The 20368-nt window shown below is 36.7% G+C and overlaps 2 protein-coding genes across 2 annotated transcripts in view; both read left to right on the top strand.

The window, feature by feature from the left end:
• The window catches only part of LOC131687857 (integrator complex subunit 1 homolog), a 33186-nt gene extending 31948 nt beyond the window's left edge, over window positions 1–1238 (top strand). Inside the window, exon 3 of the mRNA XM_058971944.1 lies at window positions 1190–1238. Within this exon, the coding sequence (XP_058827927.1) occupies window positions 1190–1238 (49 nt within the window). The remainder of the gene's footprint in view (window positions 1–1189) is intronic.
• The window catches only part of LOC131688740 (uncharacterized), a 342957-nt gene that overhangs the window by 51223 nt on the left and 271366 nt on the right, over window positions 1–20368 (top strand). Inside the window, exon 2 of the mRNA XM_058973225.1 lies at window positions 1190–1510. The gene's annotated coding sequence lies outside the window, so the exon portion shown is untranslated. The remainder of the gene's footprint in view (window positions 1–1189; window positions 1511–20368) is intronic.

Here is a 20368-nt window from a genome sequence, read left to right on the forward strand (position 1 = left end):
ATGGTTCGTTAATCAAATTATTCATTATTTGAATAATTTAATTGCCGTTTAATTTTGAATCATCTTTAAACCCAACTCTGCACAGTAGGCCTGGCCGTTTTAATATTTGCGACATATGAAAATATGCTTCAAATATTAATATTGACAAAAAACTCTATAGAATAACTGTAGTGTTTTCCAGGATGCTTTTCAATACTGGCTGTGTAAGGGTTAGAATAGAATATAATAGAATATAATAGAATAGAACTAGCATTAGTACGCGGTGCAAGGCCATCTTGCTTTACTTCAATCGTGTCATCGTCTATATATGCTAGGATGCTGTATAATATGTCGTTGCATTCGACGACGTGTTTCTAGTTGTTCTGCGAAGCAAATGATTCTGTTTGGATAATGGTTTTGAACATAATCAGTACCCTACGGTGTAGATGGTGGAATTACACAGCGTTAACTTCTGCTACATTGAGCTGCATGTTCACTTTCAACAATTGCTCCACTTCTCGAATCGATGGTCTTACTGGACAGTTCGGAAAGTCAACAGCAATACAGTTTGACCGCATCGGGGAACAAATTTGCTTTGCATTGTCACTCATTGTTCGTTTAATTTATTTTGCTGTTTTATTCGTGTTATTTATTTCATCGATTTTATTCATCTCATTCATCTCATTCATCTCATTCATATTATTCAGTTTATCCATTTTATACATTTCATTAATGTTATTCATATTATTCAGTTTATACATTTTATTCATTTCATTCATTTTTTCAGTTCATACATTTCTTTCAATTGCTTCATTTTATTAATTCTGTGCGCTCATTCATCTAATCTTATTTGTTGGTTTGAATCAATTCAGTGCATTATTCTTGTGGGTTTTAAATGCTGCCTTTCCATTTAGTAAGTTGAACTATTTTGATTTGTTTATTTTACTTTTTGATAAATTTTGATCATTCTACTTATTACACAAATTTGATTTAATTTCTTTGATTTATTTTGCTTTATTTTTTTTTAAATTTTTATACTATTGTTACCATTTTTAAGAATCGACATATTTTATCTCTTTTAATAAATTTAATAAATTTCGCGTTTGCAAAAAGGAACTATCGTAATTCCCACTTCAACCTGTGCATCAACAACCAAGGCGACGAATTCTTAAATCATAATTTTGTTCAACAACATTATTCTCCTTTTCAGATTCGGATTTGGTTCGAAAGGTTACAATAGAATGTACCAGTGGAATTGAATGATAGTGATGTGCATTGATCCAATTCGTTCGTAATATTGTCTCTGATATCCAGTTCCTATGTATTACGAGCAGTAGAAAGCATCTTTTGTACAATAAAGTGGAAAAAATCAACAAATCAATTCCAAGTATGTCCAAACCTCAGCAGGGAAATGTGTGCTAATGAAGTGTCAGAAAGAAAACCTGGGAGTGTGGCAACGAAACCACTATGGAAGTAAAATTAAGTAAATGGTATGGAAAATGTGCAAATGGAAGATAAATTGCAAACAAAGGTATGTGCTTTTCAATTTTAAGATTCTATAGGTAGTTAAATTTTCAACTGATGCCCTCTCACATTCGAACAAGTGCCGAATTTTGTTCTATAATTGCATTTTGTGAACGACTGTCAAATGTGTGGTTTAGGGCCATTGGTTCTAGAAAATGTCGATTAGAAATTGACACTTAAACATAAAGACGAACGACCCACGCGCAGATTAACGGAGAAGACGGTTATTTTTCATCCAGTCGACGCAAATCGTATTTCTGACGAGCTATAGTATATTCGGACCGTTTCCACCTGTGCCAAAAGATCATGCTAACGAACATTGCGTATATAAATATCCCGGGGAGTAAAATAACTATACGACACGCGTCGTAAAATGAATTTTCTTCACCTTCTTCCCATGCCCAACAGGTTTTTTTAATTCATTTTAGCAACATTGCCGAGGGAAAAGTATCTTGGAAAAATAATCGTCTCCGTACACCATGTACGGATATTGGTCGCATGTTCTAGTGAATACATTACATCAAATTCAATTTGAGAGGAATTTGTACAGCTGTAAAAATGTTTGGAGTAAAGTTAACTTCGGTACCGCATTTCGTTGTGGAACTTGACATTGGATGAATCTGAGCGTATAAGACATTTTTAGGACTGGTGAAAGGATCCTGCTGACACAACGAATTATTCAGTCTAGACACGAAAGTACGAAATCCTGACGCGAGATACTTGTTCTCCTTACTTACTATAGAAAGGATTAAAAATTTACCTTTTTGTCGACCAGTTTCAAGCTCGACGTTGCCCATCCACCCCGACTGATTACTTAGTGACACACTCAATTATACTGCGTGCAGTACAAGCCGACAAGAGACAAAATATTTTCACTGAATTTTCAGATTTGTCAGGTATGGAAATGGGGCGATGATATTGCTGCGTCGTCCTCGTTCATAATCGTATGTTGAGGATTGGTTATGTATATGGATTGCCACGCCTTCAGGATAACTTTCCGTACGATTTTCACGACTTTCGCGCTGTTCCAGTCTATTGTGTGATGTGGGCTATAGTGTGTGCAACCACATTGGAGTCTGTGTTCTCGAATGCGTACTTTGAATTTTCGGCGGTTTTTACCGATATACACTGCGTGGCAGTGTTTCTAGGGGATTTGGTTGATTACCGATTTTTGATCGATTGGAACCTTGTCCTTAAGGTTACCGATTTTGTATGCCACTTGCTAGCCATTTTGTTTTAGGGTGGTTTGAACGGCGTTAGTGATTTTGGGGTAAAACGGGAAGCAGATTCCTGGTTTCTGGTTCTCTTCATATCCGTTCAATTCAGAAGTTTTGTATATCTTATCTGTCTCGGCCGGAAAGTTCTATTCCTGAAAGTCACTTTCCATCGGTATATTGAACAGACGGTGGGACATGGCATGGAAAGCTGCTTGTTTTTGAGCCCTGAAACGGTTGGAGTCGAAAGTTCTGAATCTGTATCTATGGATATCGGTTAATCTCTTCTCGTCAAGTAATGCTCGCAGTGTGAGTGTATGTGTCACTAAGTAATCAAGATTTTTTGAGGCTCGAAGGGCCAAGCTTTATTTAACAATGGATTCAGCTCGACGATTTGGGAAAATGGCTGTATGTGTTTGTTTGTGGCAAACTTTCATTCGTGTTTCTCAGGAATGGTTAAGCCGATCTTATCCAATCAAATTTCGAATGATAGGCTTCAAACTCAGATCAGATATTGGCACAAAATCTAGTACCAGAAAAGGCACATAACCCATAACTAAATTAGTGGCGGATTCTGATGAGAGGAAGTCAAAACGAAATTTCCATAACTAATTTAGTTGTAGGTTTCGCGCAAATGTGGTTTAAAATTGTTTTCTCCTTGTTGGAAAAAAATAGTTTTCACCTTAAGTTTACTCCACTAAGGAGAAATATGGCATAGTGAATAGAATATACAATTTATCCAAGGCTGCAATTTGTGAAGCTCTCAATAAAAAGTTATTATGAAAAAAATCTGGCTTAAAAACATATCGTAAATATTATTTTATTGTTCGATATACTCCCAACGCTTACATTTAACAAAGTTGTTGGAGCCTGTTATTATTTTATTTGAAGAAGCATTTCTACATGATTGCTTCTAGAAGAATTAGTTACTCAAATTAATATATCAAAGATGCGTCGTTTTAATTTATTTTTATTCTTATTTTAGTTTTTTAGTATTCTAAGCGAATGATAGAGCAACCTGATAAATAAATATTCCCGATTATTTATGAATATTTTTCAATCGTGTGCTATAACAATTCAGTGCACTTTTATCTACATACATTTAAACATGATGTCCTGAATTTTGGTTATAGTACCTACACAATTTGAACTATCCAGGGTGATCTCGTTGCCGTACGCAATCTTTCTGACAACACCCTTTTCAAACAAGAAAAGTGGAATAAGTCGAAATGCGACGTCTTGGGTAGCTCACCCCGTTGTACTCTTATACTAGATTACATAAGTGGGAATATTAATTAAATCACGTAAACTATATTATTCGTTTAGGAAAGGTCAATCCCATCCTTATATCTTCGTTCAGGTATTCCTTGTGCAAAAGTTTATTTTGGGTATTCAATAAATTTAATTAAATAGCAATCCACGTTCCTCGGCAACCACGGGAACATCCTTCTGTATATGCATAGACATGGCTACAATATCATTTACGTATAGCAGGTGTATCTAGGCTTCATAAGATGGATTCGTAAACAATATACAACCGTGTTTTCCCGTAATGATAACGGTCCGGGTATTAGCTATAGCTCAAGGCAATTCGGAAAATCCCTACTGTGCTCGCACACCAGGTCCCACTATGTTTGTCTATAGTATGATTTTCTATTGATTAATAATGGGGCAATCGTTTGCACTTGTATGTGAGATATTTGAGTTGTTTCACGTAGAACTAGCGATAGCGTTGCTATTGAAACTAATCACTGCTAGGAATATAATCAATTGTTGTCTTCGTAAACAAGACTCAGTGGGTAACATTTCATTATTCGTACCGTCCAGTTATCGCAGAATGTTTTACATGTGGAAGGGTAATGAGCTTGTTTTGGCACTATTATGGAGAGGGTCCTACTATTTTTGAAAAACTTTCAAATGAAGCTATATTATTTATTACCTTTCTCAGAATAAAGTAGCAGTGCACCGTTTCTTAAACCCCTATACATACAATACTCATTTAACGGAAATGTCTCAATTTTCAGTATTAAGGATAATAAAAGTTCTATTTTGTTCTATGCATCTATTCTCACTGTCTATTCTCACACTCACATTGCATCGAAAAATTTCGGACTCAGATCATGAACGCATTGTGACGAGCCGAATTTTATGTCGAGATGAAATTAAAATTTCTGCTATCAGCAATCAGTTCAATAACTTGAAATAATTGCTTATCATAAATATTTCGTTGTAGCTCACATATCGATGAACTCGATATAGTACTGTTTTTAGTTGGATTGCATTCTATGACGTTTCGGCCCAAACAGTCGTTCCTGAAGGTAAGGGCCGCTCATTCATTTGCTATGTATGGCTATTTTCTATCTAATAAATATTTCATGCACATATGTATATTATTGAGAATATTTTTTCGAAAATTCCAGTGAAGGTGTCATGTCTCTACATTGAAAGTTCACCGAGTAATAAAGGATTAAAGGAAGACAGTACATTGTGGTCGGAAAATAAAAAAAAAGTCGAATCAATTATTATCTTTCGTAATAGAGTTATGGTGTCTTCGGAAGAGTTGCTGTATGGCACTTAATGCATTATTTGGTTGACTCATACTAGTTCGGAATTCAGTCGCTGTTATAAACTTTTTAATGAAGCTAGATAGAAATATGGTGTCTGTCTTCGAAAAAGTTGTAGGTCTTATCATTTTAAACATCTTTTGAAGATGCAAATTTTGTAGGTCCTGTATGTTTCGAGATAGAGAAAGTTTTAGTAAAAACATTTACTTACAGATTATGTTTTCAAAAATGCGTTATATTTCAAAATCTGTCGGACCTACAAAGTTTGTGTCTTCAGAAGAGATACTTATAATTACCTGACATACAACTTTGCTGTAGACACCATCTTTTTATCTCGTTCCATTAAAAAGTTGATAACAGGCGCGCCCTAGTGACTGAATTCCGAACTAGTATTAAATGATCAAATAAAGCACTAGATGTCACACAACAAATTTGTCAAAGACACCATAACTCTAAAACGAAAGAGAAGGAAAGGACGTGTGAATTGTGGGTTAGCCCCTTTTGGACGCAAGGTAGCACAGGGGTTAGCCCCCCGAATTACGAAAATGCTCGTGAATTGAAAAGAAGTACATGTAATGATCTTATTTTTTCTAGGCAAAATGGGCAAATAATGTATTTCTACAGTAAAAATAATGTTAATTTGAAAATGCGAAAGTTTTCCATTTCCTGTAAAAAATTCAAAATGTGGGTTAGCCCCTTTTGGTCGCCAGTCATTCATATACATATTGTTCATCTTGGACAGTTCGTTAGTACACACCAAAATTTGGTTGTTGATTTTAGTAAAATTTTGCTGAATTGTCATCAGCTGAAAATTTCAGCAATACAAGATGTCGAAAAATCGACAATTTGAATTGAGCCTTTTTGACAGATTCGCTTTGCTGAAAATCCAGTAATTCAAATTGTCAAATTGACAGCGCAATTACCGGATTTACTGCAATCCAGCCCGGAATACTGAGAATTCGGCAATTGCGCTGTCAATTTGACAATTTGAATAACTGTATTTTCAGCAAAGCGAATCTGTCAAACAGGTTCAATTCAAAATGCCGATTTTTTGGCATCTTGTATTGCTGAAACTTTCAGCTGATGAAAATTCAGTAAACTTTTGCTGGCATTCGGCAAAAGAATTTGGTGTGTGGCAAAATTACGAGAATGATGCGATAATTCTCCGCTCATCCGTTACGGTTTAGCTAAGGAGGAATGAGGCGAATTAATAGATATTTCAAGTTTTATTTTCATAAAAAATTGGATTTCGCCGGTAGCACTGAATAAATAAGGGCATAATGAAGAATATAACTCTTAGATCTTATTCTTGCACACATTTTTCAGCCAAACAGATATTGTTATTATCTCATGTGCGGGGACGGGCATAGCGTAGTTGATTAATCGATTGCCTTGTACGCAGATCACCTGGATTCGAATCATAAACCCGCACATAGGGTTAGAGATTTTTCGTAAAAGATTTTTCTAACCCGAATACCAAGAGGTGTGAAATAGGGTAACAATTGGCTCTACTACCATAATAGGCACATTACCCTATGTCAGCTCCATGAAGACAGGAACGTAGATGACGAAAAATAAGTTTATTAACTCTCGGGCTAAAGAACCAATTTCATTAGCTAGCTAGCAACATAATCGAAAGTATCTTCAAATACAATAGTGTAGGTACGGAATGCCCCGATGATTTTCGGCAAAACATTGTACTCTAAGATACATTGTCAAAGTGATTGTGTATTTTAATGGAATGAATTAAAGTAAGCATTAGTTTAGATGTTGTTTCCAAAGGAATCTGTTCATAGTTCAATGAAATCTAAATACGAAATTACTCGAAATTTATTGTATATCTCGAGATAATCTAGCATTTCGTTGAGTTGTTGCTATATGGAAACACTAGAGTGCGATCGAAACAAAAACAAACGTCAAAACGTTTTCTCACTCGCACTGATGCAAAATAGATGGGCGCGTAATTCAACGCACGGCCCGGTGGTGCATGGCTGAAAAGTCGCAATGTGGATTTAAGAAAAGATTCGCAATATGATTATCGTTGCAGGTTATGCTGCCTGCATCCACCAATAATAGTCAACAAACGGTAACTTACACTTAACTACATGAGTGATAAATGCAATGTAGGTCTGAGATAGGTCTCTTGAGTGGATCGATTTTATTCAATTTCATTTAAATTGTTAATCTAAGAATAACCTACCTGGAAATGTCAAAGTTTTCTTTTCAACCGATCATCTTTAACTACAGGTTCTGCAGGCACATAACGTGCTGCACAGTGACACGACGTGTGACCAAAACTCCAAAAATCGGTAGCTCATAATTCTTTTGAAAATATTTATTATATTTTTCTCTAAGTTTGAATAAAATTATTTAAAATTTTTTCAAAAATCGGATGTAAAATGAATTTTTAGCAAATGATGTCGGAGATTCCTATTCAATTCAAATCATATACATTTTTTATGCCTTCGAACTTCAAATGACGATATCTCATGAACTACATAACCGATTGTAATTGTTTTGAGTACTTTGAAAAGAAGAGTGATTTTGTTGAACTATAGGTTTTAGCTTTTCGCGCAGAAATCATTTACTTTCGTTCAGCCTAAAGAAATTTGAGAATTTGAATGTTTTATCAGTAAGTTATTTTTATACTCCTTACAACTCTTGAGATGACCTCCAATGGGTTACTTATCATGAATTTGACTCAAAATTTAATGTAGTTTAAGATATACAGACCTCATCTTGCGCCAAATAATTCCTATGTATGTTTTTGAAAATACCATTGTGGAGGCGCCCTGTCGCTCATAAATCTTCTTACAAATTAGTTACCTAAACAACTTCATCTTGTTGAAATATTAGTGATTTTTGCTAATTTTGGAACCATTTCTGCTAACAGATGTGCTTTGCTACTATTATCGACGTGAATATTAATGGAAATTAAATGGATTCAGTGACCCAAAATTTTTAAAATTTTGTCTCAACTTTACATGGAAAAGTGCCACTGTGCGTCAGTATGGAGGCTTCGAATCTAGTCATCAGATGATGTGCATTAACTACTTTACGGTGACGCTAAAAATGAACTCGATTGTTCATCTTGGACAGTTCGTTAGTACTGTTGACATATACTTAGGAAAAGACTTTAAGATGTGCTTCGAGGGAATCGAATCGTCAACCAGGGCCATAATGTGGTCATCTTGCGCCCCTCCGGTGTTTACTATAGTCCCTTTCACTTCGACTGTCGAACAAAAATTTAGTGTGTAGGGGAGAAAGGGTAACGGTGGAATAGTAGAAAACGTGAAACATTGGCAATAAAATCATAATTCATTAATAAAATCGTCTCATTCCCTCACATTTCATAATTTTTAATTCTTAACTTGTGTTGAAGTTGTTAAATGTTTTTGGAAGTCTTCTCTTTTAACGGATTTTGTTTGTTTTCCAAATGCAATCAATAATTTTTAGTCTATTGATGTGTATAGCAAATTATATACCCAACATTTGCTGGATACATAGTTTTTTGCCAAATTGTCATGTTTTTATAATTTAATTATTTTCATGTATACTCTTATTGAGTAACTGTGACGTATGGGGTATAGTGAAAATGTTTTGATTTCGTTAGTCATCATAAAAAGTGAATTACATACCATACATTCCAATTTTCTACAGCAAATACTGCTCAACTAGGAGAAAATATGTCGATTTGGGTCAGTTTTGTAGAAATTATCTCTTCTTGTAGGATTGCAAATTGGTCTAGGTTTTTGTCTGTCACGTTATAAGTTTACGAAAATTTCACATTTTTTCCAAAGTGATAAAATCAAATTCAGTTACAATTGCACATTATTAAGGTCTCTAAAAATTCTAAGTTCTTAGTTGAAGCTTGTAAAACTAAGAAGAGTTTGAAATATAGTGTTCCCGAATTATTTTTTTCGATTTGATGAAGTATTCTCAATGGTCTGTCACATTACAACCAAAATCTGCCAGGCTGCAGTTGTGTATTTTTATTTAAGAAAGATTATCAGTACAGTCGCATACAACACATACTTGATCTGAAATTTTAAAAACCCTGTTTTAATCCACCTAGCGGTGCAATTGTGCCTTTCTCATTTCTCTAAACTATGGCACGGAGGCTTTTTATGTTCAACATACTTGTGGAAATGTCCATTACATTCTTAGTACACTTTGCACTTATACACAATGGCATGCCAGCCACGAACTTGATGAGCTACGTGTCGACGGTGAAACACTTGAAACAAAAAATATCATACTCCATTAGCCTAATCAGCATTAGATCAATGTTATCTGCTTGCTAACTCATTTTGTCATGCGGGGGTGGGTATGTGAGGAGGACGAAAGTCCCATGAACGAACGACTCCCCAGCTTAAATTGGTATGCTTTGTGATATAGTGGTGGTTTAAAGATGATGGGGTTGAAAGGGAGGGGTATGAGGGCTGGATGGGGTGGTGGTCTGAGGGCTGATTTAAGGAGATTTTTAAAGGAGGGGAGTGAACAGTAGAGGGGGGGGGGTGTAACCCCTCTCCGTAAACCATCAACTACGCCCCTGTTAAAATTCAGAAACCTTATGCGAGTCGAAAAAAAAATTGGCCGGGATTAGGTTGACGTTTTTCAGAGTGATTGCATAACCATTCTATATGAGAAAGGCAAAAATGTGCCAAAATCCAAAAAAGTGAATCGTCGTCAAATTTTTTTTCGAGTTTGCATCAAATCTCGACGTTTCATGCACCTTGAACACATTTAGCATCAAAAATAAAAATTATATTTTAAATTTTTCCTATAATTTATATGAGAAATTTCTGTGTGGCCGCACTCTGAAACCCGTAATTCCGGAACCAGAATTCCGATCGATCCAAAATTCAATAGCAGCCGATGGGAAGGTTGCACCTTTCATTTGAGACTAAGTTTGGGCAAATCGGTCCAGCCATCTCTGAGAAAAATGAGTGACATTATTTGACACATACGCACATACATACACACACACACATACACACACATACACACACATACATACACACACATACAGACTTTTTCCGATCTCGACGAACTGAGTCGAATGGGATATGACACTCGGCCCTCCGGGCCGGGATTAGGTTGACGTTTTTCAGAGTGATTGCATAACCTTTCTATATGAGAAAGGCAAAAACATTTTGTTCTTGACGAAGAAACTTGCATAACTTATGAAAAAGTTGTAATTTCACGATATTATACGTTATGGTAACACCGCGAATCATGTTTTTTCAGAGACGTTGTACAAAAAGCTTCGTCACCGAGTCGTTTGTCGATATTTTTGCATAGAAAAATTACAGCATGTTGTTGAAATTATACACTATAATGTACATAAGTTTTGATAAATTTGCTTCACGCAAAGTTCTACGAAAATTCGCAAAAAAATTTTTTTTCCGCGCTCAATCCTTTACCACACCCCTCCCCTCTCCCATAACAGACAAGGTGGGTTTTATAACCGATCGAAAAGTGTCCTTTTTGACGGAGGAACCAGGTTCCCGGAATATCTTGGGGTGTGGCCAATTCGACCAAAAACCCTCAAATTGTCCTCCACTGTACTTGTATTGCAAAATCATGAAGTTTGACATTCGCAAGGTGGGTTTTATAACCGGTTGAAAAGTGTCCTTTTTGACGGAGTAACCAGGTTCCCGGAATACCCTAGGATGTGACCAATTCGACAAAAAAAACCCTCAAAATGTCCTCCACTGTACTTGTAAAATCATGAAGTTTGACATGCGTCAAGGTGGGTTTTATCACCGGTCGAAAAGTGTCCTTTTCGACGGAAGGACCAGGTTCCCGGAATACCCTAGGATGTGGCCAATTCGACAAAAACCCTCAAAATGTCCTCCACTGTACTTGTATTGCAAAATCATGAAGTTTGACATGCGTCAAGGTGGGTTTTATAACCGGTCGAAAAGTGTCCTTTTCGACGGAAGGACCAGGTTCCCGGAATACCCTAGGATGTGGCCAATTCGACCAAAAAACCCTCAAAATGTCCTCCACTGTACTTGTATTGCAAAATCATGAAGTTTGACATGCCGCAAGGTGGGTTTTATAACCGGTCGAAAAGTGTCCTTTTTGATGGAGGAACCAGGTTCCCGGAATACCTTGGGGTGTGGCCAATTCGACCAAAAACTCTCAAGTTGTCCTCCACTGTACTTGTATTGAAAAATCATGAAGTTTGACATGCGGCAAGGTGGGTTTTATAACCGGTCGAAAAGTGTCCTTTTCGACGAAGGGACCAGGTTCCCGGAATACCCTAGGATGTGGCCAATTCGACCAAAAAACCCTCAAAATGTCCTCCACGGTACTTGTATTGCAAAATCATGAAGTTTGACATGCGGCAAGGTGGGTTTTATAACCGGTCGAAAAGTGTCCTTTTTGACGGAGGAACCAGGTTCCCGGAATGCCCTGGGGTGTGGTCAATTCGACCAAAACCCTCAGAATGTTTTTCAGTGCATTTGTTTTGCAAAATCATGAAGTTCTATGTGTCACAAGACAGGTATATAAGAAACAGGTCAGGTAGTGGAGCCGAGCTTAGGAGCGTTATTTCATTGATAAAAAGTGTAGAGCCAGGGCTAAAATGCCTCTTGTACTGGTGTGAGAGGATGGTGGTGGTGCGATATGTGGGGGGAGTAACCCCCGCCACACACCCCTGTTAACATCTAGTATGCACATTTTAGTAAAAAAAATACCTGAATTAGGTTAACGATTTCCTTTCTATTTGAGAGGCAAAAATGTGCCTAATCAATTAAGTTAAAAAAGTAAATTTTTGTGAAATTTTTTTGAGATTCCATCAAATCTCTACGTTTAATGCGTTTTAAAAACAATTGGTATCAAAATCACAAATACGATTTTTAAGTTTTCCATCCTTTGAATATTTTTCAGGTACTGTTTATATGGAATCAAGAACCGTTGTAGGTGGCCATTATTGAACTAGACTGATAAATCCTAGTAATGCTGTACCTCTTTTTATAAGTTTTGCATCATTTTGATATCATTTACTGTTCTTACAAGGTTGCGTACTTTTTAAAAAAAATGTCAAAAATTTTATTTATCTGAAAGTAAAACTCCTTAAGCATATTTTCTCAAAGTTTCATAGCGATCGGAGCAATAGATAGAAAGTCGCAGCATATCGAAGCGCGCTTCGTCACGGCCGCAAAACTGAGCGGTACGTGCCAGATGACTACGTCTGTTTTATAAATCAATTCATTCTGAATATTTCATTCAAAGGTACCAAGTCTTTGCGATGAACATATTCTCATATATATATAAGCTTATGTCGATGTCGGTGGTGCACTGACGTATTAGAAGATTCAATGAATGTCTGCAATTTGTTTGAACCATAAGCTTTAAAATTGTTATGACTATTTTTTTGAAAACTCGTAGGCAGTTACCATGTTCAACATAGGTTTTAACCAACTATAGTTGAACTATAGATTAATGAAGCTGGTGTTTCATATTGAGTGAAATAGCGACCTTTATTAACGTAGAAGAAAAATAATTGATTTTGCCATATAAAATTCCATACAAATTTTGAACGCAACGTGCAAATCGGGAAAACAATCTACCGCTCCCAAATTTTGCACAGGCATTTGAAACCACAAAAGGAACTCGAAAAGTGCCGTGCTCGTTAGTTTAAATCATTTTAAAATTTTCAAGCGCGAGCCACTCTAACTCTCACACGGCTTGATGCTGCTAGGAATAATGACCTTGTGATCTTTTGTCTTTTGCTCGTTGGAGTCAGGTATCTTACCCAAGTCTACCGCATAGTCGATGAGAGAGCATAACTCATCATCATGTTTTGCCACTCACTCCGGTATTTGTATTTTCGTTTCAGACAAGGATTCGTGAAGAATTTCAGGCGAGGATTTGGTACCGGAGTGAGTGGCAAAACATGATGATGAGTTATGCTCTCTCATCGACTATGCGGTAGACTTGGGTGAGATACCTGACTCCAACGAGCAGAAGACAAAAGATCCTTTACATTTCCATTCAGTCAAGTCTATATGAGCCGGCACAGTTCTAGTTTTCCATTCTATGTTTATAACGGATTTGTTCCAGAATATATCCCTCTTTCAATTACCTAGCTTTCGTTTCTCTTAGACTCTTAGGCTTAAATTTGCCGAAAATGGCAAAAAATCTGAACAGTGGAACATTGCGGCAATTGAAACATAGCAACAAAAAGAAAAACTACACAATACCATTTGACTATTCTGTGTACAGTAAAATCGAATAATGTGGCTGATGATTTTTTATAAAGGAATCAAATAAAATTAAACCATTTTCAGTTTGAATGAAAAATGCTTGTAAATGACTTTTTTTAATCAATTCAATAAATGTTTTCAAAAAAGCATATTTTGCTTTGAAACAAGAATTTTTCAAGTTTGAAATTCAACTAATGGTGTTGTTGCTTCAGGCAGGTTCTGTTTTTCGCGTTATTAATTGCGTTCCTTTATATTGTGATAAAAAGACACTTGTTACGCATTAAAGCCGTTACTATGGAAACGTTTCCGCAAACAAACGGTATTTTTGGTGCTGTCAGTAATACACTCATTCAAACGTGGTTATTATAAGCCCAACTCTTTTCCGCACTAGACCGGTATATGGTAGCGCCATGTGAAAACGAAAGCGCTAAAAGTCAATGTTTTAGTGCACCGAAGCGAATGTAAGCAGGTCACAGATTAGTCTGTCACTAACTTACTATGCTGGGTACCTACAGTATTGGACAAAAAATGTGCAACTGGGACCAAACTTAATTAAAAAGCTCAGTTAACTTATTCGTTCCTGGATTAAAAATAAGAAATGTTCCACCGTTGATGGTTAGGCTCTAATTTGGTTTGTACATTGAACGATGACTTATAAACTCCTTTTTAATATGGTGGAGCATGATCGTTCACTTGTGTGGTTCTCTTTTGAAGTAGTGGAGTGTAATCATCATCCTGTGTGGTCCGAAAATTCCCTTTCGGTGGAATAAAATCCGGAACACAGTGGTTATATAGTCGGTTTTCCATATTTGATAGAAGTGATTATGATAACGTTCCTTAGGCACTAATCGATCATTTGTTCTGATTATAAATCCAAGGCTGGCAACATCAAATTTTAGAACTTTACGGTCAGAAATGCTAACTATTTGTAATTTTCAAGGAGCTGTACGTAATATTAGCGTAGTGATGTAGAATAACAATTATAAATCACATTTGTTGGGAAACTCAACCCTTTCCGCTTGACTCCCAAACGATCGACTGTAGAACTTTACTTTGTTTCGATTCTAGAACGATTAAATTTACTGACGATTTTTAATAAAGTTCGATACAAGTTGCACATGTTTTGTCTAATACTGTATACTCTCATTGCCCTCAAAAGTTTGTTCCACTAACTCTTATTGTTACCTGTTGGCTTAGAGTAATTTTCGATGTAAAAAGAGAGCAATAAATTTTATGCAAACAAAGCTATACTGCATGGTTAAATCGTTGCATACCATGTTCTTTTGAGAACGACGGCATCCATACAAATGTTACATTAGAAATGAAAAAGGCAAAGCAATAATTAAACTGCGTGAAGTCATGTTTGCGTGTTTCGGTCACGTGATTCGTGGAAATTGTTTCATATTTCACATGACTTTCTTTCATGAGAAAGTGTCATAACTCCAACGAAATTCCAGATAAACGTAGAGAGCAGAACTAATACAACAGAATTTTTTCATTGCATGCAACACACAAGAGACCAGTTTCCTGATTGTATGAAATAGAAAAACCACAACTTGAGCACGTCAGCTTTACTTTTTTCCTGCTGATCCTGCCAATCACCTTCGCTTTTGAAACATGTAATAGAATTCCGCAAACTTGAGAGTGTTTCAAATAATAAACCATTCGATTTTCTTTTCTCTCCCTGATGCGGAAAACGGCTTTCTGTATGTTGGTTTCCTTTTGTGATGAGGACCTTTTGAACCGAGCGCTGGGCGAACGTACTTCGCAGAAGTGGTTTTTGTTTGCTTCAGAGTTAGAACTCCAACCGTTCACCCAGGAACCTCACACATGTAGCGCATTTGAAACAACAGATTATTCTTTCGTTAACCTTCATATGTGTACATTGTGAAAACTTTGAGTTTTGATCAAATCCCAGCTGAATTTTTGATTTAGATTTGTTCTTCAGAAGGACACTCGTTTCCCTTAAGCATTCTAGTTTGTGTCTGGACAAGTTGAGTTTGGCGCACCCCAAATATGACAAATTGTTGATACGTCGAATTGACCTTGGCCATAAGGGTTTGAGTATGCACACATACATCATTCAAGTACTACGACGCAAGTTCTCAATAGAATTTCTTTAGTAGATGAAGTCCACTATGGTTTTATACGCTAGAAATAGGAAACATTTTGTTAATCCAATTCCTAATTATAGGAATTGAGAATTTGAAATTCTATAGTGAGATGAAAACTTGAAATATTCACAAGCTTACATTCCGACATAACACGATTTTTCTCAATGCGTGGTAATTGGTATATGTTTCAAGCTATTGCCTTGTACTGCAGCACAATCGGTTGTTCCCAATCAATATACTGATTTAGAAGCAAGTAAAATTCTATCTAGCAGAGGGAAGTTACAAAATGATCCAAATTTTTATTCCCGACACGTGAATCGGCTTTGAAATGTTCGAAATGGGCTAGTTGGTCGGTCCCATCACAGCTTGGTGTAAAACGAATCAATCATAATGCTACCCCAATTCTACCATCACCTAAACTAATAACCGCTGAGATCAATTCCATAATTGGAAAGGGTGTACCAAAGGCAATGAAATGTTAATCTCTACTATGTGCTGGAGTCGATTCCATTGGGGCTGGGAATTACCATCAATTACTCATCAGTTGCTGCCATGACACTATATATTGGTGCACGACAGAACCTGTACATATAGTTTTGTATTCGTATGCTGTAACTTGTAATAGTGGCCGAATGTGCGTTCCCCGGGAGTATATCGACCGGACCAACAAAAAAAGAAACACTCAGCACGCTGTAAGACGGACATTGGGAATGAACTTGTGCTTGCCTACTTCGTGTAACAAACGGGCAGTGATAATGGAATTACCGTGCCTCCACTGGTGGCTCCAGGTAGGGTCAGGGCTTCGTGCCTCCGCCCCCCTATTCGACCAGAAGCCGTTTTGGTAAAAAGATATTTGCATTCGAGAAGAAAATGTTTCGGCTGTGCAGTCAATACTATAGCGTCGATACTGTTTAACCTACTCCAACGTTTCGATGCGAGGTTTGGATCTTTTCCAGGGCGTTTTATTATAAAAAATACACATTTGACAATTATTACGACAAAATTTTACAAAATCACTCGCAAGTTGTATTACATACGGAGAAACTCGATAGTGAAAGGGGCGCGATTTCGTTTGTCGTCGCTAAATGTTCGATCGGTGGTTAGTTGGAGGTCGTCACAGTTTCTTAAATTTTTAGATTAAACACTCGATGAATTCTTCTGGCTGTACACACTGGTAGCCATAGATATGAGGACTGATGTTATTCCGGGGTTTTGGTTATGGTTCAATTGGTTGATGGTTCTCATTTGTAGTATTTCTTGGGAGGGTCTCTCAATTGAGTGTAATAGATTGGCTTAAGCTGTCTGTGTCAGTAGGGTAGTTGACTGTTTTCGGAGTGGTGGCGATCTGGCACATTTCGAGTATTGATAACGCAGATGCTTTCAAGGAGCGATCAATGATACATGGCTTGTGGATATTAAGTCGGTGTTGGTCGTCTATGCAATGTTGTATAAGTGCTGTTTTTTTTCTTTCAACTGTTGAATTTCTAAGTCTTCGTATTGGTAACCGTTCGGCAGTTTGTTGTCTAACAGATTAATGTGTGTCTGCTTGTACACCAAAGGGACATTTTATTTCGTTTTATTTTAATATATTTTTTCTCGATTCAGTAGTGTTTAAACGTTTGAAAAGTTGTATAATACAACTCATGACATCTCAGAAATTATTGAAAAATATTTTGCAAAATTGAATTTCGTAACAAGGTTTCTGAAGTATTGAGGGGCTGTGAAAAATGTTCGATGCCGTCTGCAGTGAACATTTAAATTGTCAATGAATTTCAAAAATATTTTCTTCCTTAATTGTGGCCTGCATTAGATACAAATATTGATACATAAGTATGTGTGGAGTTGTGGGTGAATAAGTTTTTACCACGCTTGCTTGCCGCGTTTCCATTCATTATCGTTTGATGATGCGATGCAAAACTAGTACATGGGGTGTAGCGGCAACACAGGTTGTTTATTAGGGCGGGGCAAAATGATCGTTTTTTCAGCACAACACTTTTTTGGTTCCATTTGGGGTTCCAAATAACTGTTTGGAGTCGATTGGATTTGACCCGGCGTAGCGCATCGCGTTTGAAATTTGTATGGAAATTAGTATGGGAAAACCTACTTTTTTGCATTTTCTATTTTACTGACTACAATTCTTCCTGCAGTATACCAACAATTAAATAGAAGTGTATTCCAGGATATGCTGAACAACTTTGCCGAAGGATGCATGGTGCTAGAATATCTCTACAACAAGTTATAGCTGTTCAAAGTTTGATAGATCGAATTAATTGCCAAAAATCATTTTTTTTGTCAGCACTGCGGGTGTACCAATGATATTTCATGTAGCATACCAAAATAACATCATATACTTTAGATTTACCACATTGGTATGTTTGGAAGAATTATTCAAAAGCCTTAGCTCAATTCCATAGGCATAGGTAGTTTAGCAATATGGCGTAATGAGGGAAGAGGGGGGGGAGAAAATGGAAATTTGAACTGAAATAACTGAAATCTTATCGAGTTGGAATGTTCGGATGAATTATTTTACAACATTCAATTTTTACTTCAGGTGATAGAACAACATCGAAAAGAGCACCCTATCAAATCATAGTGCGTATTAAACTGAAATATAATCAATGCATTCCTCTGACATATCAACTCGACATCAGTTGATTCAGTCTGCAACTTTACTTCCATTGATATAAAGTCAATGCAGAGGGATACAGTATGTTTCGTTTCATGCATAGGACATTGTGCAAATGTTTTAAAATAATTCATCTGAACATTTCAACTCGACAAGATTTCAGTTATTTCAGTTAGAATTTCTATATGTTGAAGCCTTCCCCCTCCCTCTCCCCTCACTACGCCCTATTGCGAAATTACCTACGCGCATGAAATTGAGCGAAGGCATATGAATAATTCCTCCAAACATACCAATGTGGTAAATCTAAAGTATATGATGTTATTTTGGTATGCTATATGAAATATCATTGGTACGCCCGCAGTGTTGGCATAAACAATGATTTTTGGCAATTAATTCGATCTATCGAACTTTTAACAGCTATAACTTGTTGTAGAGACATTCTAGCATCATGCATCCTTCGGCAAAGTTGTTCAGCATATCCTGGACTACACTTCTATTTAATTTTTGGTATACTGCTGGAAGAATTGTAGTCTGTAAAATCGAAAATGTAAAAAGTAGGTTTTCCCATACTAATTTCCATACAAATTTCAAACGCGATGCGATACGCCGGGTCAAATCCAATCGACCCCAAATTTTGCACAGTTGTTTGGAACCCCAAATGGAACCAAAAAAGTGCTGTGCTCGGTTGATTAGGTTATGATTACGTTTTTTCCATATAACAATGCCCCACCCTATTGTTTATGCCTTCAATCCGTTGTTGGAGGTCCGTAACTTTTTCTCAACGACATGTTGTTAGGTACTGAAAGTAATGTATGCGTTCTTTTAGGCCGAAAGGGAGGTCCAGAACATCTTTTGTTTCATTTTGTTGTGGACGGTTGTTTTGAGGATGTGCATAATGGCAACTTACCGGATGAGAAAGAGTCCATTGCTGCTTAGTTCGTTAAAATCAATCTATTGTAGTGATTTTTTTTAAAGGAATGGATGTCAATATTACGGCAAAGGATTTTTTTTCGCAAAACCCATCTGGATTTGGTTTGGCAATGCCGAATGCTACCGAAGAATTAAATATTCTACCGAAATTGTGATGTCTTCTAGTTTGGGTGGCCTGTTTGAGAAATCTCGACTCAGTTGTCATTTTCCGCACAGAGTCTTAGATGTTGTATCGATTGGTTTTTCTATTAAATAATTGAATTAATTTTATTTTTTTCTGCGTTTCTTTTATTTTGCCAATTCTACTTATTTTGTTTCTTTAATTCTGACAACTGATACATTCCCCAAATTCTATTATTACGCTTTTGGTATGCTTACTAACAACTCTCCCCTTCATGGAAATGTGGAATTGCAGAGGATTTCTTGGTCTCTAGTAGCGACATATATCGGACATACATTTCTTTCTTTCTCAGAAGATGTGCATTCGGACGTGGTCGACGTTAGTATTGAGCAACATGCAGGAATCAATATAGATTGCACGATGTGGCTCATCATGTTATACCCAAATGTGCTGTTCCAATGAACGTTTTGCAGTCTCAATTAGTTCTGGTCCAATAATGAGAGCGAGTAAAGGCGCTTTATCCCAGGCTTATTATCCAGGGCAAGGTGTAAATACCTCTGCCCCATCCCAATGAACCAAAGGAGTGACATTTACCTTCTTAGCCAAGTCACTCCCAACGATTTATTATATCCCCTTCAAACTGAAACGGTCGGTACGGTTGTCCTCGTTTCTTCCTCTTTCAAGACTCAAATCCATTCGTTAATTGAATTATTCATTAAATGAATAATTAAATTGCCGTCTAATTTTGAAACATCTTCAAACCCAACTCTGCATAGTAGGCCTGGACGTTTTAATATTTGCGACATATGAAAATATGCTTCAAATATTAATATTGACAAGAAAAACATTACTGAATAACGGCAGTGTTTTCCTGGATGTTTTTCAATACTGTGTAAGGGTTAGAATAGAATAGAATAGAATAGAATAGAATAACAGATTAATGTGTGTCTGGTGTCCGTACAAGCGTGTTTTTAGTTTGTTGCTTGTTATACCCACTTAGCAGTTGTCACACTCGTTGCATGTTATTTTGTAAACAACGTTGCTCTTTCGATCATCTGGTAAGAGTTTTTTCGTTTT

Source organism: Topomyia yanbarensis, chromosome 3 (genome assembly GCF_030247195.1).
Source record: "Topomyia yanbarensis strain Yona2022 chromosome 3, ASM3024719v1, whole genome shotgun sequence".
NCBI classification, from domain to species: Eukaryota; Metazoa; Arthropoda; class Insecta; order Diptera; family Culicidae; genus Topomyia; species Topomyia yanbarensis.